Below are 27,815 nucleotides of genomic sequence, written 5' to 3'. Positions count from 1 at the left end.
AAAACAGCAAAACATTGCACCACCACTACTACAGCAATGGGACCAGCAGAAGTTCAACAGCATGGGATATCCAAAGCAACGCAACAACATAGCCAAGCGCATGAGGCCAAAAGCCGGTAAACAAACGACGAGCTTGTTGTTATTCTTCCTCCCTTCGTCCTGCAGCCTGCAGCACCAACCCAGGAAACCGGTGTGTCGAGATATCAACCAAACAAACCTGCTGCTGCTGCCCTCTGTCTGACAAACGACTGATGTGTGTGGGTGTGAATGAAATCGCGGTCGGTGTCCGCTGGCTGGCTTGCACGCACACCATACCAGGTTATGTCGACGGACGAGAATGAAGTGTGCAAGTAAGAACGGAAAATAGAGATTGCTTCTTCGGCGACGACGACAACGACGACTGACGGACGAGATGGTCAAAAGAGCAGACAGCAGGATTCTCATTCTGTGTCGAGATTCGTTTGCCGTCGGACGTACGTCGCGTTGACTCTGGATCGAGTTTTTTTTTGTGGTGTGTGATAGGAATACAAGGAATTTGATGTGATTTTTGCTACATTGTGGTTTGTGCCAGAGGAGCTAACCGAGCTGTGGTGTCTTCTTGGCTTGTGCCAGACCATACGGTTGTCTATCAGGAGCAGGGAGTGAGCTATTGACAAGGCGCAAGGTGTGTTCGAAATTTGAATCTCCGGCAGCTTCTCGTAGCAGCATCCATTCCTTTTCCAGAACAGCCCAGAAAAGCGTGATGTAGCACGCGTGTTGTTTTTCCTTCCCTGTATTCGGACGGAATTTTTGCTGGAAAACAGCATTCCGATGCGAACGTAAAGAAGCAGCAGCAACGGCAGGATGCTGCGAATCGCGAGTTGAATTTTCTGTGCACCATTTACGTGACCGACCATCATCTCGTTCGTTCAAAGTCGTTTGGGTCGAACCTCAAGCGCAACGACGACGTTGTTGAAAAGAAGCGAGGAAGGAAGGAAAGAAAGAGGACCAACCGGAAGGAGACGGTCCGTGTGTAGTGTGTATGCAGAGACTCCATAATAACACACGCCAGCCCATTGGCCCACACCATCATTGGCAACATACTGACTGGATCTCGGTTGTTGTTATGGCCATTGAGACTCGCCGGGACACTGACTGACTGAGGAAGTGCTGCTGCTGATGGTGGTACTATATGGTTCCATTATTGAAGCGATTGTGCCCATCCGAAAAACACATTTTTTCCTGGACCCCTAAATCGTTGGTGAATGAAGGCAGAAAGTTGTTTGTTGGTTGGGCGTTGATTGCTCTCGTTTATTCGGTGGTTCTTCAATATGTGTACACGGGCTGTGACTGACTAAATGTCGACCACGACGAATAAGCACAGTAGTTAATTCGGATGTCGTCGTTAAGAAGATCGCGATGCACGACGTTCATTGTGGAATAAATTTGAATGTGTAATTGGACCGACCAGCCAGTGTGTGATTGATATGGATACTCGACGACGCCGACAGTTGGGGTAGAACCATGCTGCCGGTAGCAGTTAATGAAATACGTCGCAAGAATTAAGTAGTGGGTTTATGAAAAACATACCTTCCTTGGTTTACTCAACGAACTCTGAACTGATAGCTGATAGCAACGAGGTGGACAGTGTAATGTGAATCAGGTGAGTTTTCAGGTTCATACTTCATTATGGTGAACCGATAACATCTTTAGGATAATTTTCTTGAAATACCATTTCGAGTTAACAGATGGATGTGTATATTTAATTAATGTATGGCAAAAAAATTAAACGAATAATTATCGCTCGAATATTTTTGAGCCAAATTTATTGGTTATTACTTCGAAGTGACAATCCTTTGAAATCCTCTCAACGTTTCGTCTACATGAGATCTGTTGACATAGACGTCCGTGTTAGAAAAAAAATATTTATGATCAAAAACAATAAAAATTGGACATGAATTTTCAAAGCGATTTTTGAGTTTTCATCAACTTCACTACGTTTTTATCATGATAAAAGGCAATATAAATCAACCCATCATGAATAACGTATAAAACTGCTGTTATTTTTGAAGAAATGGACATGAAATATTCATTTATTTTCGGCCTCGAATTGATATCAGAATAATCTATCATTAACTTAAAATACCACAATATTTTTATTTTGAAGAAAAACAAATCTCCAAAATTTTGAAGAAAAACAAAACTAAAATTAGTAATTAGAATCACAATTCAAAGTCAAATCAGAATCAGGACTCACAATCAGAATTTAGAAACAAGTTTTAGAATTTAGTATCAGAATTCAAAATCCGAATTCCGAACCAGAAGGGTGTCCACGATGAAATTGCCACACTATGAAATTCCGCTAACCTTTCAACCGTTGGGTAAAATTTAATGAAAATTTGGATGGATTTAGTTCATAGTTCATAGTAAACAAATAAACAAATAGTACATTGTTTACATCCTGCAAATCCTAAAGTCTTATGATCAAAACTCGTGGGAACGGAGTCGAAAGAACAGCTCGTGCGTGTTAAAATCTTGCGCATTCATCACGAGAACAAGAATCGTTCCATCGCTTAAACGTTGGGAATCGTGAATTCCACGGTGTCGCGAGTGATTAAGCGGTTTAAGGAACGATTGACCACCGATCGGAAGCCCCACGTTGTTGGAGCCTTCAACCGAAAACCAAACGCCTCTGTTCGGCATGTGGCTAAGAAGCTGCACTTAAGCCGAAGTTTTGTCCAGAAGGCCAAAACTAACGCTGAGCTTTGAACGCTAAAGGTACAAAAGGCCCCTAATCGCGACGAGAAGCAGAACATGTTCGCCAAAACCCGTGCCAGGAAGTGTTACCTCAACATGCTGACGAAAGTTGAATGCTGCATCATGGACGACGAAACATATGTGAAGGCCGACTTCAAACAGATCCCCGGCAACCTGTTTTTCACGGTCAAGGATAAGTTCAGCGTTCAGGAGCATGTCCGCATTCAGGAGATGTTCAAATTTGCGAATAAATTCCTGGTTTGGCAAGACATCTGCACGTGCGGGGAGCGGAGTGCACCTTTCGTGACCCAGGACACGATGAACGGACAGGTGTACATGAAAGAGTGCCTCCAAAAGCGGCTGCTTCCTGAAGGCCCACAACGTCCCAAAAATCTTCTGGCCGGATTTGGCCTCATGGTACTACTGCAAGGACGTGCTGAAGTGGTATGCAGACAATGAGGTCAATTTCGTGCCGAAAATGTTCAACACTCCGGAGCTTCGCCCCATCGACAAGTACTGGGCGATTATGAATCAACACCTTCACGACCTAAAGTAGTGAAGACAGTCGAGAAACTGAAGAAAGTATGGGTTTACATGCAAACAACGGTTGATTCACAGGTTGTGCAGAATCTTATGGCCGGGGTTAAGGCCAAGGTGCGGGCATTTGCTTTTTTTTTCGGGAATTTAACACCACGGTCATTCTTCCCAAGAACATCCATTTGCGTATGGACTGTAAATAAAATACGAGTAAAATGGTAAAATGAAGTTTAATAGTTATTTTTTATCCCTGAAAATTCGATGGCAATCGAATGAAAACTCGAATTTTGCGAATCAATTTTGTGTGTGGCAATTTCATCGTCGACACCTTTATGCTGCCGTGGTCCACCTGCAGCTGCGTCGTTCATCCTCCATCCATAGTTGTGAAATGATTAAATAGTCTGTAAAATAAGAAAATGTCGTTAGCTTTATTGAAAATAATCACCTAATATTTTGTCGAATTTTAGAATTCGATTTACACTTAATGGAATTCCACCTTCAAAATTAAACAAGTCCCAAATTTTCCAGCAATGCAGATCAATTTCTGGAAAATTTTCAAATTTCCACCAAAAAAGAACAAGTGCTGGAAAAGTCGGCAAAACAAGCTCGAACAGTTTGACAGTGACTTCAGGTGTACCTCAAGGATCTGTACTTGGACCTATACTCTTCTGCTGCTTCATCAACGACCTTCCTAGCGTGTTAAAGTTCTGCTCAATTCAAATGTATGCAGATGACGTCCAATTATACATTACCAACATCGGAGGATCTGTTAATTCTCTAGTCAAGTTGATGAACCAAGATTTGGGAAGAATAGCATCGTGGTGTCGGATAAACGGACTCCTTATCAATCAAAGTAAAAGTAAAGCTATGCTGATGCCGAAACAACGTATTGACAACAACATGTGCACAGTGATGGAAAATCTGCAAATGGAAGGAATAACAATTTCGTGGGTCGATCGGGCCAACAATCTAGGCTATGTATTCCAGAATGACATGCAATGGAATGGTATGATCGCTCAGCAATGTGGGAAAATCTATGGTTGCTTGCGAACGCTTTATTCTACAACACACCTTGCACCAACAACCACCAAACTGAAACTATTCAAGGCTCTGATTCTTCCACATGTCTTGTTTGCCGATGTACTCCTCCTCAGACCAAGTGCTGCTGCCATGAATCGCCTGCGAGTTGCATTAAACTCTTGCGTACGATATATCTATGGTTTGACCCGCTACGACTCAGTTAGTCATCTACACAATAATCTAATAGGATGCTCTCTTCAGCAGCTCTATGCTTCTCGATCCTGTGTGTTTCTTCATAAAATCATGTTCACTCGTTATCCACCGACATTGTTTGAGAAGGTTTCCCAGCTTCAAGGTCGCCGGATGCGAAATCTAGTGGTTCCTACAAATCGCACAACAGTCTACGGCAACTCCTTTTTCGTCAGGGGAGTGGTAAATTGGAACAGATTACCTGCTGATATGAAGCGTCTTAGATCAGAAGCAATTTTTAAGAGGGAATGCTTACTTTTTTGGAATAATCATTAGAATTTGTGTAAAGGACATAGTAATTAAGAAGAAATAGTGATAAAAACTCATCGAAACACCGAATGTAGTATTTTTAAAAGGTGTAAACCTTACGCTACTGGAATGAATAAACAAACAAACAAACAAACAAAACGAATAATTTTAGCAGGTTTCCATCAAAAATTTGGATTGCTGGACGTTAGAATAGAATCAGCTGAAAATCGAACGAAAATGTTAGTGTGTAAACTTCGAATCTCTAATTTGAAATTTAGAAACCAGAATTTCGAATACTGGAATTAAAATCCACAATGTAGAGTGCTTGGCTGGAAAACAGAGTCCTGATCTAAATATTGAAACGCAAAATCTGTAAAATGTATGAAAGTTTTGAGTCTGATGTTTTCTTTGAAAAATCCGTATCATTTTTCATATATGAACTTTATGATATTTTTTTATTTGAAAAAGCCTAGAAAGCATTTCCACCCTATTTGGATCTTGGACAGGGTTCTGAAATATTCATTTGACTAAGTCGGTTTGGTCATTTTTTGAGATCTCGAAAGCTTTGTTTTGGATCATAAATCTTCCATGATTTTCCTCAGAATTTTTCAGAAAGGTTTACTTGAGTAAATATTAACTTTTTGGTTTGTATGGAAAAATCAACTATTTTTTTCCTTCTTCTGTGAAATCGAGTGAATGTGAATTTTATGAATTCTTTACTTCGCATTTTTCAAGCCAAAAAGTTGTAGGATGGTGAATAAATAGGTGCATGTGTTTTAGCAGAAAAAGTGAATTTTATTGTTTCCACTGCTTATACCTAACGAGCTATTGCATGACTAGTTTTTATTAAAAAATTGTGCAAAAAATCATGCATGAGTTTTGAACAAAAAGAACCGTTTTGGTCCTCACGCTTTGGGAAATAAAAAAAACGAACCCAAATTGACTCACTCTACTATTTATTTCAAGAATGAATTTTTTTCAGGCCAATGTTTATACAAAGCTTTTTTCTATTGATGCCTCTAAAAGACTAATTCCAGACAATATTTTAAGTGGACGAATGACCAAGTTGGTCAAACATAAATAAAATAGAATAGAAAAGATAATTTTCCTTCACTGCTGCGCAATTGTGTATACTCACTTGTTTTGACCAATAGCTAGCTTCTCAATTTCTTACTTGTTAAGTGAGGATTCCATTTAACCAGCACCAGCCTTCTAAAGGGTGATACGGTCAAAATTTGGTCAAGGGAAAACGCGTGTAAATCGGTGAAATCGTTTATTTAAAAATCAAATTAAATTTATTTTTCAAGTTTTATTAGTATAAAATTCAGGAAAAATATTCAGTCAGGCTTCCGCTTTTCCAAATCCGAATTGCCGGGCCTAACGCTTAACCACTGCCATCAGATTTTGTACAGCCACCTTGTCCACTTTCTTCGCCGCAGTAAGCCAGTTTGCCTTGAACTGCTGCTCGTCCTTAGCAGTTTTTTTGGTTTTCTTTAGGTTCCGCTTGACAATAGCCCAGCATTTCTCAATTGGGCGGAGCTCTGGCGTGTTGGGAGGGTTCTTGTCCTTGGGATAAACCTGCACGTTGTTGGCGGCGTACCACTCCATGGCCTTTTTACCGTAATGGCAAGATGACAAATCCAGCCAAAACAGTACAGAACAACCGTGTTTCTTCAAGAAAGGCAGCAGACGTTCATTCAAACACTCTTTCACGTAAATTTCTTGGTTGACAGTCCCGGAAGCTATGAAAATGCTGCTTTTCAAGCCACTTGTGCTTGAAAATATCTGCTACCTTTCCCCTTCCTTTTGCCTTATAAAACTCCTGTCCCGGAAGCTGCTTGTAGTCGGCTTTGACGTAGGTTTCGTCGTCTATTACTACGCAGTCAAACTTCGTCTGCATCGTCGTGTGCAGCCTTTGGCCGTCGTATTTTGTTTATCATCGCGATTTGGAGTCACTCACTACCTTCTTGAAAGTCGATAGTCCGGCTCGTCTTTTGGCTAGATGCACGGTTGTTCACAATACACCCAGCTTATTTGCGGCATCTCGGAGAGAGGGGTTAGGGTTTCGCTTGAAACTACCGGCAACTCTCTTTGTCGTCTCAGCGGCTTCCGGTTTTCGTTTTCCCCCCGATCCAGACTTCCTGGCTGTCGACAAACGTTCCCCAAACACTTAAATTACATTTGTAACGGTCGATTTGGAATCTTTTAGCGATTTTGCCAGCTTTGCGTGCGAGTAGCTCGGATTTGTGCGATGCGCGAGCAAAATTTTGATACGCTGCTCTTCTTCCTTGGACGGCATTTTGACAACTGAAGAGTGAATTCCAAAATCAAAATAGGAGCAACATTCTACACACACACACACACCTTCAAAATGAGGGGTGTTCAGGTTTTTTAAATGCAAAATTGAAAGAAATGCGTCAAGTTTATATTGACCAAATTTTGACCGTATCACCCTTTAATCTGCCGATGTCGTTTGGTAAGGACAGTCAAAAGCACCAAAATCTTCCTAAACAACTTCAGGTCATCAGCATAAGCAGAGTGTCGGATTAAAAAGTTTTATATAGGTCATTCACGAAAACTATAAACAGAATTGGTCCAAGGTGACTTCCCTGCGGTACTCCAGATGGGGTGTCGAAAGTTCGTGATCGTGAATTCCTAATTTTCGTGAAAGCCTGTCGGTGCAATCGATATGAGGCAATCCAATCAAGTGATCAAGCTGGAGAACCTATACTATCCAACTTTGCAAAGAGACTTCTGTGCGGGACACTTCTAGGGAACAGCTGTAGCTGTTTTAACAAACTCGTTGTCTTCAAGTAATTTCAGGTATCAGGTATCAGAATGGGAGTAAGCTCCTGAGAAACCTGAAAAGCCTGAAAAAGGAAGAAATGAATTCAATCTATTTAAGATAAAGCCTATCCCCTTAGGGATTTTAGCCATCTAGCGGTGCCATCTAGCAAATATGGTATAAACGTTTAAGCTTTAAAGTTCGTTTACTCTATCGTTAGCAGCCATCTTTATCACTGCTCAAACAAGGGAAAAAAGCAGTGAAGACTTTTTCGGTAGCTGTTTTTTGTTGTTAATATTTGGATAACTTTTTAACGATAGCGTACCGTATTCAGTGTGTGATTGAGCCTCAGATCCATTCATTTCCTGAGCAAGATAAGCACATTTACTTTCACCGAGGGGCGAGACGAGAGGCCTTCATACGTCCGTTTGGGGGCTTACTTTCAAATCGTTATCTCTCACACGGCATCGCTCCGTGTGTGTGCCTTCATATAGATTTGTTTTGATTTCATTTTCATTTCAATGTACCAACAAATGATCGATCTCCGATCGGCAGCTGTTGGTTAAGAATTTGTTCCGTTTATAATCATTGTGCTAAGTGTAAACAACAAGGCTTATCAGCGACGTTCATTAATCTATTTGTTTTGCTTTGTGTGTAAATTACAGATTCCCTCAAAGAAACCGAACAACAATAACAACAACAAGCATATTTGCATAGTCGAAGCGATAAGAAGCGCAGCAAAGCTTGAACATCAAAGATCAACCGAAGATCACCGAAGAACCAAAGACAGCGAACGACGAAAGACGCCTCATGCGTACCAATACAACATTTGAGCTTGTGGTAATTACCCGAAATGAGAAAGTTCATCTAGCGGTGTGTAATTAAAGTTCATGGTCAAAGAAATTCCGAAGAATCATGTGTTAGCGAGAGGATCGAAGCTCAAGGTATCCGTAGTATAGAACAAGGTGTTCAATTCAATTCAGTGTAACCGTTCATTGGTGTTGGTGTCTTTCATTCTTGAAAAAAAAAGAGAATAAATAAAAAAGGCGAACTTGAATTGTGCGATAGCACAATAAATGTCCAAGAAGGGAAGTGAATATAATTGATGTCCGCGGTGGAAGATCGTGTTCGTTAATGATCGCCAGAGCGCCGTTTCGTGTTCAAGTTCAACAATCCGGTTCTGATGCGAGTGTCCGCTCGCGATTCTTATTTTGCTGGGAAGAATAACAAGGGAAAAGTGCATGAAGTGGCACTGTTAACAAGATCGACCGTCAAGGTGAAGGAGAAGAGCTGAATGTTGGCGATCATGTTTGGCAACGGTCGCCAATGTGAAGAACGCAAACTGAAGTGAGGTAGAACGGGAATAAACGCGACACACCTACTGAGAGAGCAAGAGAGATAAAACGAGGGTAACAGGGAAGATCAGAAGAGAGGATCGTGTTTTTGCACAAAATTTGTTTATGTGTGCTTTTAATCGGTGAAGCCGAAGAAGACAACTACCGAGCAAAGCATAGGTGGTGGTTGGGTAATTTCTGAGGCGGTGTTATTACCACACATCTCCCTCGGTGCGAGGCAGTGTTGTGGCTGTGTGTGAGGAATCGAGTGGGAAGGACGATCGTCAGATGGATTGCCAATAAAAATAACCATCGCAGAATCGTTGGTGTTTAGTTGGTTTGGGTTTTAAAATACAGGTCGCTGCAAAATGTGGCCTCGCAGAAAAACTGCACTCTCGGTTCTGGTGCTTTGCTGCGGCTTGGTGCTGGTCAGCACTTTCGTCCAGCCAACGACCGGAGAAGCCGTGCAATCATCGTCGACGTCATATGTGAAACGGTCCATTCCAATTGGTACCGTGGTTGGTGTTCGTCGTAGGGAAGCCCAAAGCAATGGCAATAGTAATGATGATGATGAGGGTGATGTAATCAATTATGGAAAGAATCTAAACATCGATGATGAATTGGCGTTCGTCGCCGTCGAAGGAGAGGGGGAAGGGCCGGTGCTGTCCTTGAAGCGGAGAGATGCGGCCGAGGTGACAACTGCAGCAGGGACAGCTGCAGGCGCCCATGATGCTGATTTCATAGGTAAGTGCTGTGGGTCTTTTAGGGAAGATTATGAGGGGTGATTAACGTGATTATACTGGTGGTAGACAACGGCCGACAGATTTAAAGGATGGAATGACCAAAGAGTGCTTAACTTGCACGAAACGTTTTTTTTCCGAAATCGAATATTTAAAAAAAAGGGAAACCCTTTTTTTGTTGTCACAGGTGTGTAGAATAGGATTGTTCGATCTTCTGAAAAAGATCGATTCCCAAGATCGATTCAGCTGGATGGTTCCAGGATCGATCCACCTAAAAAATCGATGCAAAAGGATCGATCTCTGCAAGATCGATCTATTAATATTTTTTTGTGAGAGGTGCTGCCTGAGGGTTGTGTGCAGACTGGTCCGACGCGACGTTCGGAAGTAATACCCGTGGCCCGCTAGGCCACTCCCAGCCGGGGGAACTACGCGATGAATCACTTGGCTCGCTCACCCGGTCGCGCTCGCAGACTGACTGGCCGACTGGCATGCACGCTCGTATCGGATGACCAAGTGTCGGTTAAATCCATACACACATCCTCCTCCTATCCTAAACAAAATGTGAAAGACTGATTATAAAAAAATATTATTGTTTTATATGCAACAACCATGGTCATAAAATTATATCATAGCACAAGGGAAAATCTGTTCAAACTGTTCTCTTGACACGCTCCATGAGTTTCTTTCAACCCAAACTGTCATTTAAACACGTTCAGGGTGCCTTCTCAACTCGTTGTAATTTCAATCAACAGTTTTAAAAGAAACACAACATGTTACAATATGGCACACCAGGCCCCGCGCCCGCGGGAAAACACATTCAAGGTTGACTTGTCCAACTTTGCAAAACGTCCTTCTTTTGAAGACATGCATCGGTTTATCCACGAAAAAATCGGTTTGTCATTTGAGCAAGTAGTGAGGCTCCAAATGAATCATGCTCATAACTGCGTGCACGTTAAGTGTGACAGTTTAAAAACTGCTCAAGATGCAGTTAACCAACATAATGGAAAACACGAGATGACAATGGGTGCAACTAAGATCTGCGTGCGTTTGGCTATGGAAGATGGAGGTGTGGAAATTAAAGTCCACGACTTGTCCGAGAATATTCGGAACCAGGATGTTGTTGCTTATCTGCAACAATACGGAGATGTACAGTGTATCAGGGATTTGGTGTGGGGTGAAAGCTCTCCATACAAGGGAAGACCAACGGGTGCTAAGGTGGTGAAAATGATCCTTCATCGTCACATTCGATCGTTTGTCACCATACAGGGGGAATTAACATTGATTACTTATCGTAATCAACCACAAAATTGCCGCCATTGTCAAAATGCATCACATCCGGGTAGCACGTGTGTTGAGAACAAAAAGCTTCTCAAACAAAAGGTTGACCTTGCAAAACGTCTAGAAAACGCTCGCAACGATAACTCGTACGCTAGAGTTTTGAAGTCATATACCATGGCTGATATTCCGGCACCAAATGTTAATGAGAGAGTTGAACCAATACCTTCAAGCTCAACTGGAGGATTGATAGGAATTGGAGATCATGACAAGAGTGAGGTTACTGATGTTGAAAGCGGAATGATCATTGAAATGCTCGTAGATGACGAGCAACAAGAGAATAGCATCGAAGCTACTACTTCGTCAAACCCCGTAAGTACCCCTTCCAATCCTATGCTCCCATCCAAAAATCACGATATCCACATATCCGACTTTTCTGATGATGACTCTAATGAAAATGTTGCTAATGATACAAATGAAAATTCTCTCCTCTCATTTACAACTGTTAAACGCAAAAAAACAAAAAAACCCCGTACTTCCTCTCCCTCGGGCAATGTTGGCAACTTTGTTGCACACTAATCCTCTATTCAAATGCATACTAACGGGTTTTCTATGTTCAACAACAAATTTTTATCTCACAATGACTAATCAATTTAAAAGCTATAATATTGGTAGCATCAACATTTGTTGCATTGCTAGTACTAACAAACTAAATGCTTTACATTCGTTTATACGGCTCTGTGAACTAGACATAGTTTTGTTACAGGAAGTGGAAAATCCAAACCTATCTTTTTCTGGTTATAACGTGATTACAAATGTTGATGACTCTAAACGTGGAACTGCCATAATGCTAAAGTCCTATATAACATACTCTAATGTGCAACGTAGTCTTGACAGTCGTATTCTTACTGTTAAAATTAACAACTCTGTGACAATATGTAGGGGAGAATGAGGATACTTGATCCCTGGGGATACTTGATTCCTTAGCTATATCTCGAAACTGGAATATCTTACAAAGATCAAATGTTCTAGAAAAATGTGCCGAAATGAGCAAAATAACAATGCTTGTAGTTTAAAATTTTTTAACAAAATAATTGTTTGAGTAATTGAACTTTGTTTGAAAAATTTCACAAAATGTAACTTGAAGATCTTTTTTCATCACTTTAAAATGTTCCTTACATGGGAAAATTGTGAAAAAAATATTTGTTCCAATGTATCAATCGTTCGAGCGTAAAATGAACTTCATAATGCCATATTTTCAAAGTAATGGAAAACTCTCAATTTTTGTCAGTAAAAGTTTTCTAAAATGTTGATTATGGGTATAATTGATCCCCTAGAGTTGGGTACAATTGATCCCCCCTTCCAAACGGCATATTCTTTTTCTGAATTGATCGTTATGATTGCTGATTACGAAATTACTAATATTTATCCAAAAACTAATATTTATCAAACAATTGTCTGAAGAAAAGAGAAAAAATAATTAATTTTCTCTTAATTATAAAAAATAGCGCCTTTAAGTATGCAATGTTATTAGCTTTGTGACAAAGTTACATAATTTTCTTCTTATGTCTGCTATACATTGTGAAATGAGAACAAACATGACCAAAATAGTAAATTAACATTCTATCTTGGGGGTTTGTTTGATTTTTATACAAGGATTAGGGCTTGCTGAATTAAAGATTAAGTCTCCTTCAATAGGGGATCAAGTCTCCCCTAACTTCAGAAAAATCGCAATTTTTTTACTCCCACGAAAATGCTTCTAGTTCATCAATGGGTTTAAGTATCGTTCTAATTTTTGGAGCATAGAAACTTGAAGTTACAAGCTGTCAGAAAATGTCAAAGACGGCGAGTTGCTAAATTTTTCCAAAAAGATATGGTGAAAATAAGAAAAAGGGATCAAGTATCCCCACTCTCCCCTAATATTTACGCTCCTTCTGGCGCACAAAACCAGTCAGCTCGCGATTATTTTTTCAGACATTCTGTACCTTTCTATCTTCAAAATTGTGCTGAATATTTTATCTTAGGAGGTGATTTTAACTGCGTGATTTCTTCCAAAGATGCAACCGGTTCCAGCAATCACAGTCCTGCTCTGAAATGTCTTGTCGAAAATATAAACCTGTTGGATACATGGGACAAACTTAATCGTAACCAAGTAATCTATAGTTTTGTACGACCTAGCTCAGCATCTCGAATAGATAGAATCTATGTGTCTCCGTCGCTTTCTCAGTATATTCGATCTTCAGACTATCATCCCACTTGCTTTTCTGACCACAAAGCCTTTAAGCTTAGGTGTTGCTTACCTGATCTAGGGAAACAACCAGGTCGGGGTTATTGGGCATTACGCTCACACGTTTTAACGGCAGACAATATCAACGAGTTCAAGCTAAAATGGAACCGATGGCTCAGAGAACGACAAAACTATAACTCGTGGACGTCATGGTGGATAGAGTTAGCAAAGCCAAGAATTCGTAGTTTCTTTAAATGGAAAACGAACGAAGCTTTTAGAGAATTTCATTTGAATAATGAGCTTTTATACAGCAGACTAAGTACAGCATATGAAAATCTTTTTCAGAATTCTGGCACATTGCAAGAAGTTAATAAAATTAAAGCAATGATGCTGCAAATGCAATCTCGTTTTTCGAAAGTGTATGAAAGGATAAATGATAACATCTTAGCTGGCGAAAGTTTCTCGTCGTTTCAACTCGGTGATCGTTTTCGGAAGAGGAATAAATGTACCATCAACTCCTTAAAACATGACGATAGAACACTAACCAATCACGTCGAAATAGAAAGTTATGTTGTCACATACTTTAAAGATCTTTACTCTGCTCGCAATACAACACCACTTAATGTTTTTCCTTGCAATAGAACTATTTCGTCAGAATCGATTTCAAATAATGATATTATGGATGAAATTACCACTGAGGAAATATTTTTTGCCATCAAAACCAGTGCGAGTAGAAAATCCCCTGGAAGCGATGGACTCCCCAAAGAACTGTACTTACATATTTTTGACGTGATTCATGCCCAACTTAATCTTGTTTTGAATGAAGCCATTAGAGGAAACATTCACTCAAATTTTGCAGATGGAGTGATAGCATTGACTAAAAAGAAAACTACAGATGAAACAATAAAATCTTTCCGCCCAATATCCCTTTTAAATTTCGACTACAAAATCTTTTCAAGAATTCTCAAAACACGACTTGAGAGGGTTATGTCAGAAAACAATATTTTGAGTGATACACAAAAATGTTCGAATGGGAAAAAGAACATTTTCGAAGCTGTGACTGCCATTAAAGACAGAATCGTCGAAATAAACTGCCGAAGAAAATCCGCTAAAGTCATCTCCTTTGACTTAGATCATGCTTTTGATCGTGTTAATAAAAGCTTTCTTCTCAATATAATGAGGGACATGCACTTCAACCCAAGTTTTGTATCTCTATTGAATAAAATTATGTGTCTTTCTTCTTCTCGTGTTATTGTTAATGGAAATTTAAGCCAACCTTTTCCTATTCAATGTTCCGTCCGGCAGGGGGATCCTATCAGTATGCACCTCTTTGTTTTATACATCCATCCTCTCCTTGAAAAACTAAATACCATCTGTAATAACCCTTTGGACTTAGTAGTAGCCTACGCCGACGATATTTCAGTAATAATATCAGATCCACAAAAACTGACTTTAGTTAAAAGAGCTTTTGACGACTTTGAATCTTGTGCGGGTGCAATCCTGAATGCAAACAAAACCGTAGCAATGAATATTGGACAGTCGCAATCATCTTTTCAAAATGATTGGACGATTCCAAAGGATTCAGTAAGAATTTTGGGTATTACATTTTTCAATTCTCTTAAGACCACTATCGAAATAAATTGGGGAGAACTGATTCGAAAAACATCTCAACTTATGTGGATATTTAAACCGCGAGTGTTGTCTTTGCGACAGAAAGTCGTTATTGTTAATACTTTTGTAACATCGAAACTTTGGTATTTATCATCTGTTCTCAGCATCCCAAATGCACACGCCGCTAGAATAACCTCGCAAATAGGTTCATTTATATGGGGACGTTACCCTACAAGAGTGTCGATGGAAAACATTTCTCTTCCTCAAGAGGATGGTGGTCTTAACTTGCATCTACCCATTAAGAAATGTAAATCGTTGCTCATTTCAAGATTCTTAAAAAGCCTGGATTGTACATCTTTCGCTGCTTCATTCTCATCACAAATGGATAATCCCCCAAATATAAGTGGTATTCCAGCTCTGTATCCTTGTCTGAAAATTATAGCCAAAGAAATTCCATACATCGAAGACCGACTAAAAGATCATCCTTCAGCCTCAGCTCTCTACATGTACTTCAGAAAAAACACGAATAAGTTGAAAATCGTCGAAGAACATCCACATGTGGCATGGAGACTTGTATGGAAAAACTTACGAAAATCAACTTTAAACTCCGAAGAAAAATCCCAAATGTACCTCCTCATACATCGAAAAATTCCACATGCTGCTCTTATGGCTAAAACTGGTAGAGCAAACAGTCCCAACTGCGATCATTGTCAGAATGCGGTAGAAACGTTGGAACATAAACTTTCATCATGTACCCGAGTTAACCATCTATGGAATCACCTAAAGCTACAATTGGAACCGTTTTTAGGCAGAAATATTTCTTTCAACACGTTTGCGTTCCCGGAACTAAAATTAATAAGTCGAGTATCAAAAAATAAAGCTCTAAAATTGTTTATTACCTATGTAAACTTTGTGTTAGATGCTAGAAATTTGTTTACTACTGATAATCTTGATTTTGTTTTTGAATGTTACTGTTCTTAAATTATAATATTATGTACAAATAAAAACGTTTTTACAAAATAGTTATTTTTTTTAAACCTTGTTTCAAAATGTTCTCAACTACCTTGAGTTGCCATTTTCACCAATCTGCCATCTTAACTCGCTTCAAGGGTTTTTTCAATTAATTTTTGACAAGCTGTTCCGTAAGCCCGCTTGTGTTTTCATTCTCACCAAGCTGTCTTCTACACACGCACGAGTTTTAATTTTCAACTTGTTCAAGGTGATTTTGAAATTTATGTCAAGTGTCCCTAAACGCGCTTGAATATTTTTCTCTCACTAAACACTCTTCTCAACTCGCTTGAAAGTCGAGTTAATGAGCTCGGACGGTCTTCTAAATTCCCCGGCCGGTCTCAAGCTGTCCTCTCAACCAGCTGGAAATTGCAATCCAAACGATCAGGCTGTCCTCACTACTCGCCTTTTAATGTCAAGCTGTCCTCTCAACTCGCTTGAAATTCGCTCCAATAAGCTCAGGTGGTCCTCCCAACTCACTTTCCAATCTCAAGCTGTCCTCTGAACTCGCTTGAAATTGTAATCCAAATGCTTCGGCTGTCCTCTCAACTTGCCGTTTAATTTCAAGCTGTCTTCTCAACTCCCTTGAAATTCGCGTCAATAAGCTCAGGTGGTTCTCCTGACTCACCTTCCAATCTCAAGCTGTCCTCTCAACTCGCTTGAAATTGTGATCGAAACGTTTAGGCTGTCCTCTCAACTCGCCTCTTAATATCAAGCTGTTCTCTCAACTCGCTTGAAATTTGCGTCAGTATGATCAGGCGGTCCTCTCAACTCGCCCTCCAATCTCAAGCTGTCCTCTCAACTCGCTTGAAATTGTAATCGAAACGCTTAGGCTGTCCTCTCAACTCGCCTCTTAATATCAAGCTGTCCTCTCAACTCGCTTGAAATTCACGTCAGTATGATCAGGCGGTCCTCTCAACTTGCCCCCCAATCTCAAGCTGTCCTCTCAACTCGCTTGAAATTGTAATCGAAACGCTTAGGCTGTCCTCTCAACTCGCCTCTTAATATCAAGTTGTCCTCTCAATTCGCTTGAAATTCGCGTCAGTATGATCAGGCGGTCCTCTCAACTCGCCCTCCAATCTCAAGCTGTCCTCTCAACTCGCTTGAAATTGTAATCGAAACGTTTAGGCTGTCCTCTCAACTCGCCTCTTAGTATCAAGCTGTCCTCTCAACTCGCTTGAAATTCGCGTCAGTATGATCAGGCGGTCCTCTCAACTCGCCGGATTGGATTCATTTTCATCTCAACTTCCTTTTCAAACCTCCATAGCACTTTCACACGATGGGTATATAAATTACCCATTTCAAAAAAACGCTTTGTCATAGAAAGGGTTCTCGAAGTACTTAATTTGTAACACAGTTTAACTGAAATTTCTTCACCGTGAATCAAGAAAAACTAAAATTTTTTGTTCGGTTCATTTTTCTTCTCGTATTCAATTCCGACTTCCAAAACAGAGAAACCTGTCACGGTCGCCAAATGTGCAGACTGGTCCGACGCGACGTTCGGAAGTAATACCCGTGGCCCGCTGGGCCGCTCCCAGCCGGGGGAACTACGCGATGAATCACTTGGCTCGCTCACCCGGTCGCGCTCGCAGACTGACTGGCCGACTGGCATGCACGCTCGTATCGGATGACCAAGTGTCGGTTAAATCCTTGCACACAGGTTGCTTTATGCTGAAGTAAATAGTGGAAAAGGGCAGGAAAACTCAAACATTTTAATATCGTACGAGGCACGAGCTATAAAAAATATTCTTCAAGTTTAAATTTAAGGCACGTTAGTTAGGAATTAGTCTAAATATTGTATTTTAATTGATTACAACTAATCCGCCATTTTGAGTTAGTTCACGGTAAAATGCTAATTTATAAAAAGGCTACAACCAAGATTTGTAATTACGCTAATGTTTTGATTACCATCAATTCCGTCACAGGTCAAGCATTCAAGTGCCAGGTTTTATCCGAGCTTGTGAAGATTTTCAGAGAAATAATGGAAAAGAACGGTTTCCCGGGTCTTGAGAAAAATAGTCTGGCTTTTCCTCATTATTAGAGAAATCCAGATGAAAATCTAAAATTTTCCTGCATAACTGTAGGTTTTTACGTCCAATTACAATATTTGTTGAGCCTGGTGAAATTTGCCCGGATACAGCCTGGCTTTTAAGTCAAGAAATTTAAAACCAATGAACAGTTTTCACCACGATTTAGGGTAAAAATGATACGGCCCGGGTACTTCAGAAAAAAAAAATGGAAAAGCTTAGTTATGAAACAAAGGTAACGTGTTCAGCTATCATCTAGAGGCTCAAGTTCAATCCTTCAAGCAACAAATTTTTCTAGTACATTTTCACCAAGCGTAGAGGTAATTTTAGAATATTGATTTTAAGATTGTAATATTTCAAACGTAGATCTAAAATTCACGCTTTATTTGTCTAGAAATTCTTTTTATTGTGGTCTCAGTTAAAAACTGAACATCTTTCTACAGATCTTTGACTATGAAACTTGAAAGTTTCGATAAAAACTTAAATCTTGTGCTAAGTAAAATGCTATAAATGCTTAATTCAAGGCTGAGTAAGTGACCGTTTAAAAAAGATCGAAAGATCGGATCGGAAATAAACCGATTAAACGATTTTTCCAAGGCTAAAGGATTGATCCAAAAAATCGGAAATTGGAGTTCAAAAGATCGATCTCGCAAAGATCGATCCGAGATCGACCAATCCTAGTGTAGAATAACTAGCCTTCTTTGTTTTCGGCGCTAGCTTTTTTAGTCAAAATTTTATCCATGATTTTTTTCTCTAAAAATTGCATATAGGTGAGAAGTTAATACCTGCCATGAAAATATTCAATAATATTTGACCTTTTTACGAACTTTGAAGACGGCTAAGAATTTAGTGTTAAGATAGCTGTAGAGATGAGATGAAGGATATGCAGAAAATTAATCAAATTTAATAAAAAATAAAATAAAATAATAGTTGTAATCGGCAGCACTGAAGATAAATAAAATAAATTTCTATGGCAACGTTTGTTGCTTTGGCAACACTAGGAAACACAAACAAAACAATGTCAGTCATTGATCTATTCTTGTGAGTGACAGACGGGTCTGAGTGAATCTCTGAATTGAGATTCGTAAGAATCGTACAATCACAACAGTATCTAGCCAGGCAATCAGTCAAGTTGATAACGAACAATCGCTAGCAAATCAATTAATTCTCGTAGTAAAGTTCCGTTAAAGTTCGTCAAATCTATCCTCACCCCATAAGGTGCACCCATCTCACCCGTTAATTTGTTCAAGAAATTCCACAAATAGACAGAAACAACAACCTGTCAAAACTTTCCAAGTGTCGTCGTATACCTATACACACAAGCACATAACATAACATACCTGCAAATCCTTCGCACCCGAATGGCCCGGGAATGCGACAGGGAACGAACGACAGGTAAAGAAACCTTTTCCGTGTTCCGTGTAGCTACAGTTACTTTCTTTAACTTCCGGTCCCAACCAATTTTTTCCCTCTCTATGTAGCCTATGTTCTACACTTGTCACTTTTGCGCCAAGAAGAAACATGTACGACGCATTCCCCGGATAGCTTCAAGCGCCAAATCCCCCAACGGTCCCCAACCTTCCTTTTTCGGGTCCATTCCCACGTTACAGCTTCCACCTCATCGCGATACCACCGATGCCTGGCACTAAACGGAACGATTCGGAATGATTGGGTTTACCGAGTATTGTGCCAACAAAACGATCAATAATTAATCAGCGTCCTCTCTTTTTTGGGCTGCTCCTTTTCCTGGCTGGCGTCTTCGAACCTGCTGATGTGCCTATGTTTCCGGTAGGTTTCTAGTAAGAAGATTGGGAAATGAAATCTTCGAAACGAAAACAGCAGGCTCCAGGCAGGAGGATTCCCAGGAGGAGTCCCAGTGGAAGTTGCTCGCCGTCGATCGATATAGCGATTTTCTTTTTATTAATTACTCCTTAAACAATTACCAGGGATGATAGAATTATTTTTTTTGGCTGACGGTTATTCGAGAGAGTTTGATCCTATTTTTATCTATTCAATTTATTGTTGAATTTTATCGACGTTTTTCGGCGAGTTTTACAAATTAAAAACTGTGTTTTACCAGTTGTCCAGACGTTTCGAGCTACTTTGGCGTTTGCTCCTCTTGAGTGGACACTAAATTATATTTCTAATTAAAATTTAATACTACAAACACAATTTTTGAATTCAAACTTACAAATTACTGGCTTTCGTCCATTCTAATTTGATCTGGCTCAGTTTGTTTTGTTTTTCGTTTAAATTTGTGTGTCAGTGTTTGTGTTAATTTGGGACAAAATTTGGTCAAGGGAACGCGTATAAATCGATGAAATCGTTTATTTAAAAAATCAAATTAAATTTCTTTTTCAAGTTTAATCAGTATAAAATTAAGGAAAAATATTCAGTTAGGCTTCCGCTTTTCCGAATCCGAATTGCCGGGCCTTACGCTTAACCTTAACCTTACGTCCATCTTTTTCGCCGCAGAAAGATAGTTTGCCTTGAACTGCTGCTCGTCCTTAGCAGTTTTTTTGGTCTTCTTTAGGTTCCGCTTGACAATAGCCCAGTATTTCTCAATTGAGCGAACGTTTATTCAAACACTCTTTCACGTAAATTTCTTGGTTGACAGTCCCGAAAGCTATGAAAATGCTGCTTTTAAAGCCACAGGAGGTACAGATGGCTTGCCAAACCAGATATTTCTTCGCGAACTTCGACAGTTTCATGTGCTTGGAAATATCTGCTACCTTTCCCCTTCCTTTTGCCGTATAAAACTCCTGTCCCGGAAGCTGCTTGTAGTCGGCTTTGACGTAGGTTTCGTCGCCCATTACCACGCAGTCAAACTTCGTCAGCATCGTCGTGTACAGCCTCCGGGATCGCGCTTTGGCCGTCGTATTTTTTTTTTTGAAATTCTTTATTTGAAACCCTTATACCCTTATACCCTTAGACTTCAAGGAGCCAAACTCGTTTTGTTTGATTACAAATCGTATTTTGTTTATCATCGCGATTTGGAGTCACTACCTTCTTGTAACTCGATAGTCCGGCTCGTTTTTTGGCTCGATGCACGGTTGTAGACGATACACCCAGCTTATTTGCGGCATCTCGGAGAGAGAGATTAGGGTTTCGCTTGAAACTACCAGCAACTCTCTTTGTCGTCTCAGCGGCTTCCGGTTTTCGATTTCTCCCCGATCCAGACTTCCTGGCTGTCGACAAACGTTTTCCAAACACTTTAATTACATTTGTAACGGTTGATTTGACAACTTTTAGCGATTTTGCCAGCTTTGCGTGTGAGTAGCTCAGATTTTCGCGAAGCGCGAGCAAAATTTTGATACGCTGCTCTTCTTCCTTGGACGGCATTTTGACAACTGAAGAGTGAATTCCAAAATCAAAATAGGAGCAACATTCTACACACACACACACACACACACACACACCTTCAAAATGAGGGGTGTTCAGGTTTTTTGAATGCAAAATTGAAAGAAATACGTCAAGTTAATATTGACCAAATTTCGACCGTATCACCCTTTATTCATAGTGCATAATTGAATTGTCCATAGAAGTAAAGGTGCACTTATGAATAGTAACTTTCCCAAAGCTGATAACGTTATCCCCAGGGCCGCTTAAACAAAAAGTTAAAAATGCCTCCAATACCAACATCAAAATGGTATGATTCTCCATGATATTTGCATCGAAAGAAAAGCGACTAAACGAAGTTGAAAAGCAAAAAACCAAGACTATCTCCGCGCTCAGAAGCTCTATTAAAGTAATACAAAAAGCAGCAAAATCCATACCCGCAATGTTTTTATGCTCGTTTGCAAAACACATCCGCTCCATTCGTTTGCTGTTTGTTGCCATTCATGTTTGGATTTGTCGGTGATTGTCTGGGCCGAGCATAATCTAGGCCTCGTGCATAGTCCTACACGTATTGACAGCAATCGAACGAGGACGGGCTGATGAGTCGCCGACTTAGCATACAGACATTCATACGTACGAACATAAGTCGGAATCCTCATGATTCCCTGCTATCAGGTCATCGAGACACCATCATCATCAGCTCAGCCAGAAGGCAGCAGCAGAAAGTGGTACCCAGCCAGCTAGAGTGTGCTATTGCAGGGATCATTGAACACCAGATAACCTTCGGGGGCCTGGGGTTTTTTTCCCTTGAAACTCTCCTCATCTGGGCAGCTTCTCTCACCTTCCTGGACAAACTCTAGAGACAGAGAAAACGATGCTAGCAAATTTACCAAAAGGTTAGCAAGAAGTGGCAAAATGCTACTGTAACCGGCTTCATGTTTCTCTGTAGCTCAGCATAATCACACACCGCCCCGCATAGATTTCTCCATATATGGTGATTGGTTTTGCATCCGACCACTGAAACAGAAAAAAGCAAAGTGAAGGCGATTCGATTCCAACGATGGGATTGAGTTTCTTTTTTTTGCTTTTTCATCCTTAAGGGATCGAAAATGCTTATTACAGCAACAGAGAGAAGGATAATTGAACGAGCTAATTATTACATTGATCGAATAGCATAATACAGTCTGTGTATACTATAATTGAACGTTTATTGATTGGGTTTTGTTACAATGTTGGGAAAAAGTGGTAGAAATTTTGACTTATTGAAAGTTTTACCATGTAAAAATGTTTTCAAGATCTTTGGGCGTTGCATTTTTCTACAGCATTGTTTCTATTTCAGCCGTATGTGATAGAAATATTGCTATTTTTGCATCACAGCATGCGAAAATAGAACACGTGTTGTAAAAAAACTTTACATGGTAAAGTTTTCAAATTGGCCTAAAAGTGTCAAAATTTCTACCACTTTTTCCCAACACTAGTGAACTTGCTCTAAGCTGTAATACTGATACCAATCTTTGTTTTTGATTTTTTTACCTGTCATATCTTACTTGTTGTCTCTGTGTACTTTGTCTACTTTGCTACACTTTTTGTTTAAGTTTCGTCTTAATCTTAATTTTAATTTCGGCAAAATTATAGAAAATCAGCTGATTTATATTTTCAAGATGATGAAACTACTAGGTGGGCTGATCAAAGCTAGAGCGCTTTGAGTAGAAACATCGAATAGATGTTTGAATGAGATGATCCATCCATAACTGGTTGTGAACTCTTTCAATACTTTGTGCTATAAATTATTGACATCAACGATGACCAGTGAATTAATAATGAAATGAGGTCAGTGGAATTCGTGCATCCATCGAATCAAGAAGTACTTGAAATATCGAAATCGGTTTAAAAGTAGATTCTAAAAAGAAATCCTCTATATCGTCGCGGATGGGTTCTATGTCGGGAAAATTGTGTTTTGGGCCTACACTTGTTAAACCTGTTCTTAGGCCAAATGATTTTTGAAGCTTAATTTTTCTCTGAAGAAAAGTTCAGATTTTGGAATTTTAATGTTTAGTAATCTTGACGTCTTTTTTTGGATTTTACTTACGATTTTGATCCAATTTATCACTAAGTCAGTGTCAACAATTTTAATTTTCTTGGCACAACATTCAGAATTCCTTAGAAAGTTGTTTCAGTCGCTTTCATTAAGGCTTGTTCGATGGTTAAATTTCAACAAACATATAATATTATTATTCATTTGAATATTTAAGAAAATAAAAAAAGCTTTAGTATAAGATTATCTCCAGTCTCTTCCTGTCATGAATGTTTTTCAAATGTTTTAATGTCGGTTATTCTCAACAGCATTAAATTTGACACAAACTGAGATAAGCTATCATTTCCTATCTTCGTGATAAAAGTTTGTTATATGAGTTATTTTAGACCCAAGACTTAATTCAATAGTTGAAAACACAAAATGCTTCGAAACCTATTGTTTTATGATCCCTCAATATCAACTTTTGTCTTAAGTGACCTAACTTAAATAATAGTTTGGCTTAAATTTAACTGTTGTATTTTGAAATATCTTAACGAAAAATTAAATAATCAAATATTTTTATTTCAACAGGTGCTAAGAACTTTGTTTTCACAGTAAGGTCAGACAACATACCTTCTTATAACAAAATTTATAACTTTAACGTAAATCGAACAGTTTTTCCTTGATTTACCTCAAAACCTACGTTCCTCTAAAGCAGTGTCTTACAAACTTGTGATCATATTTTAGAGCTCACCACCCCTAGGAACATTTTTTTTTCTAAAATACAACAAAAATTGATACTGCAGAGCTCTTCACCTTGGAACCTTCCCTTGGAAGCTTTCACCGCTCCCCAGGGGGTGGTACACGCAAAATAATCCGCACGTAGCGGTTACATAGAAACTACATAATTTTTATCCAATTGATTTTCAAGTCAGTTTGTGTTTGGACTTCGAGCCGAGTGGTCGTCTTCACTTTGCTGCTAAGTTTCGTTTGGCGTTGAGTAGCTGTGCTACTGATAAAGAGTGCTTTTGTTTTAAACACTAGTATATACCCAGTCGGGAATTGGTGAGGCAATGGGATCCAAAATGGAGGAGGCGCGAACCAACTCGCTCAGAATCTACTTTGGATCAGGAAAGTGTGAGCCAGTAGACTTTGAAATTTTTCAGTTTATGAAGCTGAAAATGGATTTGGTGTGTGGAAATCTGCTAGCGATGTACAAGGAGCCCAGGGAGCACTGTGTGTATCTGAAATTCAAAACTGAGCAACTTCTTAAAGACACGCTATCGCAGTTGCCATCTACCATGGAATTCACCTACAGCGACAATAGTTCGACGACAGTAACCTTTTCTGAAGCATCCATCGTATTCCAATACGTACGGATTTTTAATTTACCACCGGAGATAACAGATAAGGAGATATCCGATGTTTTTATAAAATTTGGAACAATACAACGAATGGTGAGGGAAAAATATGGTAGCGAGACAGGTTTCCCGATTTGGACGGGTGTGCGAGGTCTTCACATGGAGATAAAAGCTGAGATTCCTGCAACGGTGCACGTCCGGAATTTTCATGCCCGAGTGTTTTACGAAGGTCTTTTGAACAATTGCTTTGTCTGTGAAAGTGTAGATCATATAAAAGCGAACTGTCTAATCGAAATACGATGAACAAAAGGTTGGCTCGTCAACCTTTACTATATAGTGACGTAGCAGCTGGGCCAAGTAGGTTCCTTGCAACGGCTAGTGCCGGAGAAGATATTCACGTGGCTGGATCGAACAAAATATCTGGAGCAGGAAATGAAGAAGAGATCTCGGATGGAAGTGTGCCAATTCTGAATATTGGAGATGAAATAAGCAGCAACGGTAAAAATACTGAGCAGCCATCGGAAGTTCTGGAAATTTCTGATGATGTAGAGCATCAGGGAAAAGGTGCAGCGACGGAAGAGACGAAAAAACATTTGGAGCGGTCGAAACGCGGTAGGCAAGAATTGAAAACGAACAACAGAAGTAGATCCGAAACTTCGACTGAATCTGATTCGGGATTAATCAATGTACCATCTTCGCCTAGTTTTTTGGAGGCGCAAAGTGCACTTACAAGATCAAGATCGAAATCGAAGCAACAGAAAAAACATTAATATCCTATCTCTCTCGGCTCAGTAGTTTGAAGCCTTGTAATGTAGATTAAGTTTTTTTTTTAATAATTTGAAAAAACATGTAATCAGAGGATAAGAAACATTGAAGAATGTAATATGTAAAGGAATTAATGATCAGTTCTGTTAAAGGTTTAAGGATTGTAGTAATTGTAACGTGATAATTATTGTTTTCAAAAGGAACTCAACACAACTGTAGATTTTAATAATTTGATAAAAAAATAAAATAAAAAAAAAGAAGATTCTACGAAATCAATATGTTAAGAATTGGTGCTTCATGAAAGACATCTTCAATTTACGTGAATCAAGGCGATATTTTTTTTTATGAGGATTAAAATAGAACAGAAATTTATTGGGAATATTTCCACAATCACTACCACTTTAAAATGTTCTACCGGTAATTTCTAATTTACATCTGCAGCTGCTTGACTGCATCCATCCCCGAAATCATCTCTACAGAAATTGTCGCTTCGATGCCGACGTTTTTTCTTGTCGTGCTTAGGCTTCGTTTCACGGTTCTTTTTTTACCCAGTTGAACTTCCAGAAGCTTTCTTCAAAGCTGGAATCAAACACAAATCGCATATTTATTAAGTTGATGTTCGATGGGGAATCAGAAACTTCTGTCTTTCTGTGATTTTAACCCAAAAATTCTGTGACGGTTTTCTGTGATGCTTTTTCCATTATTTCATTCAAAAGTCATGTCAAATTGCGTCTTTTTCACATTTTTCTTACGAAAGATCAAGTAACATTACCAATTTCATCATATTTTTCCAATTCATAGAATTACCCTAAATTTATACTGACATAAAAAAATTAAATTGTATAAAACCGTCCAAAATTTTAAAATTCTGAAAAATCAATGAATAGGTGTGAAGAACATTGGCTAAAAATTATACACTGCTGACCTCAACGCTCCTAACGCCTGGATTTTTATTTCTTATGCTTGGGTCCTGCAGGACGATGATTGTGGATTAGCTACTGATCGTCCTTCGGCGCTGACTACTCTTGAGCTGCCGAGTCCGCTGCCGCATTTTCACAATTAAAAAATCAAGAAAGCTGACTGACAACAAGTCCCTTTTGTAAGGTTGCCAGAATTTTCCCTGCACGTATCCGGGTCGGGAAAATTCGGGCTGTTTGGACTAGGAGGAAAGGGGGGAAGTTCATTGAGAGGGGGTTTAGAAATTAAAATTTAGCTAGAAATAATAACTAGAGATGTACCGAATAGTGGAATTCGGCGAACGGCCGAATACCGAATATTGACCTTTTCAACTATTCGGCCAAACGAATATTCGGTCGAACATTCTGTTAAGTTTTCAATAGTAATACTTCTATTTCTACTTCTATTTCTAATACAAATCTTCTATTTCCGTCATCTGAATGCCCCTCATGTTTTTAAGTCGATTATATCCAACCAGATGAAACAGATCTTTTTTAAGTAGAGATCTCTTTGATTTTCAGATGACTTGTCGCTTCTAGGACGTTTATCACAAAAAAAGATTGGATTCCAGTGAAATCTGGGACAGAACATGTCAAAATAGGTGCCAAGCTATTTGAAATAGATTTTTATATCGAAATAGATGATTTTCTTATTTTTGCTAGATGACCTCAAAATAGTTGACAAAAAGAACGATGATCTCTGACTTGAAGCATACAATACTACGACACTTATCTACATTTTGTTGAAAAACTTGTAAAAAATAGTGAAAATTTGAACAGACACTAGGCATTATTCTCAATCATACAAGAGGAAAAAGTAATAAAATAACTTCAAATTGAAAGTTTTCATCAAATTGTAATACCAGTGTTCAAATCGAATCAAACGAATAAATCTACTCTGAATAATCGTGTTATAACAGAAAATTTAAAAATTTTCAAAGAGAAATTGGTTTCTTTTATTCGATTTAGCAAAAAAATCTGTATAAAGCCGGGTAAAAAAGGAAAGTTTAAAACAATGCCCATCCCGGTCAGATTCAACTTTTCTCGAATTATTCATTCGGTTTATGGACAAGCCTGAATATATCAAGTTAATTTGGAATAAACGTAAAAACAAAGCATAAAGCTACCTACACTGAAAAAAACACGGAAACATCGAAACTATTTTACTAAATCCATAAGTTTTTAATGATTTTGAAGGTTTTTCAACATAAATTTTGGATATTTTATAAATTATCCAACATCAGTTGAAAAATTTGAGATGTCTGTTTTTGTATAAATTTGAAAAAAATAAATGTTCAGCCTATTCGGCCGAATACCTAGCCGAATGCCTTGAACTAAAAAACGAGTCTAAGAAATGCAATTAAACCAGAAACATTCTAAGGGTCGAAAAACGGCATTCAAAATTTTGACCTTTTTTGAAAATAATTACTTAAAACGAGTTCTCAATTGGGCAGCCCAGCCAGATAAAATGGCCAACAAATTTCATTTGTTATCCTTGTTCTCTAGAGTGCATTTAAAATAAATTAGTGTTGAAACTATTGTTTTCATCATTATGATTTAAAACCAATTCTGCTTCAAGAAG

The 27,815-nt window shown here is 39.0% G+C and overlaps 1 protein-coding gene across 1 annotated transcript; it reads left to right on the top strand.

Annotated features, from left to right (window-relative positions):
- The first annotated feature begins 460 nt into the window (after positions 1 to 460).
- On the top strand, positions 461 to 17,402 carry LOC129743198 (uncharacterized). The gene is made up of 3 exons (XM_055735172.1): positions 461 to 1,642; positions 8,242 to 9,654; positions 17,224 to 17,402. Exons 2-3 carry the CDS (start codon positions 9,279 to 9,281, stop codon positions 17,400 to 17,402), a joined length of 555 nt encoding a protein of 184 aa, XP_055591147.1. The 5' UTR covers positions 461 to 1,642; positions 8,242 to 9,278.
- Positions 17,403 to 27,815: the final 10,413 nt, after the last annotated feature.

Source organism: Uranotaenia lowii, chromosome 2 (assembly GCF_029784155.1).
Source record: "Uranotaenia lowii strain MFRU-FL chromosome 2, ASM2978415v1, whole genome shotgun sequence".
In the NCBI taxonomy this organism is placed as follows: Eukaryota; Metazoa; Arthropoda; class Insecta; order Diptera; family Culicidae; genus Uranotaenia; species Uranotaenia lowii.
This window is presented reverse-complemented; position numbering and strand designations above follow the sequence as displayed.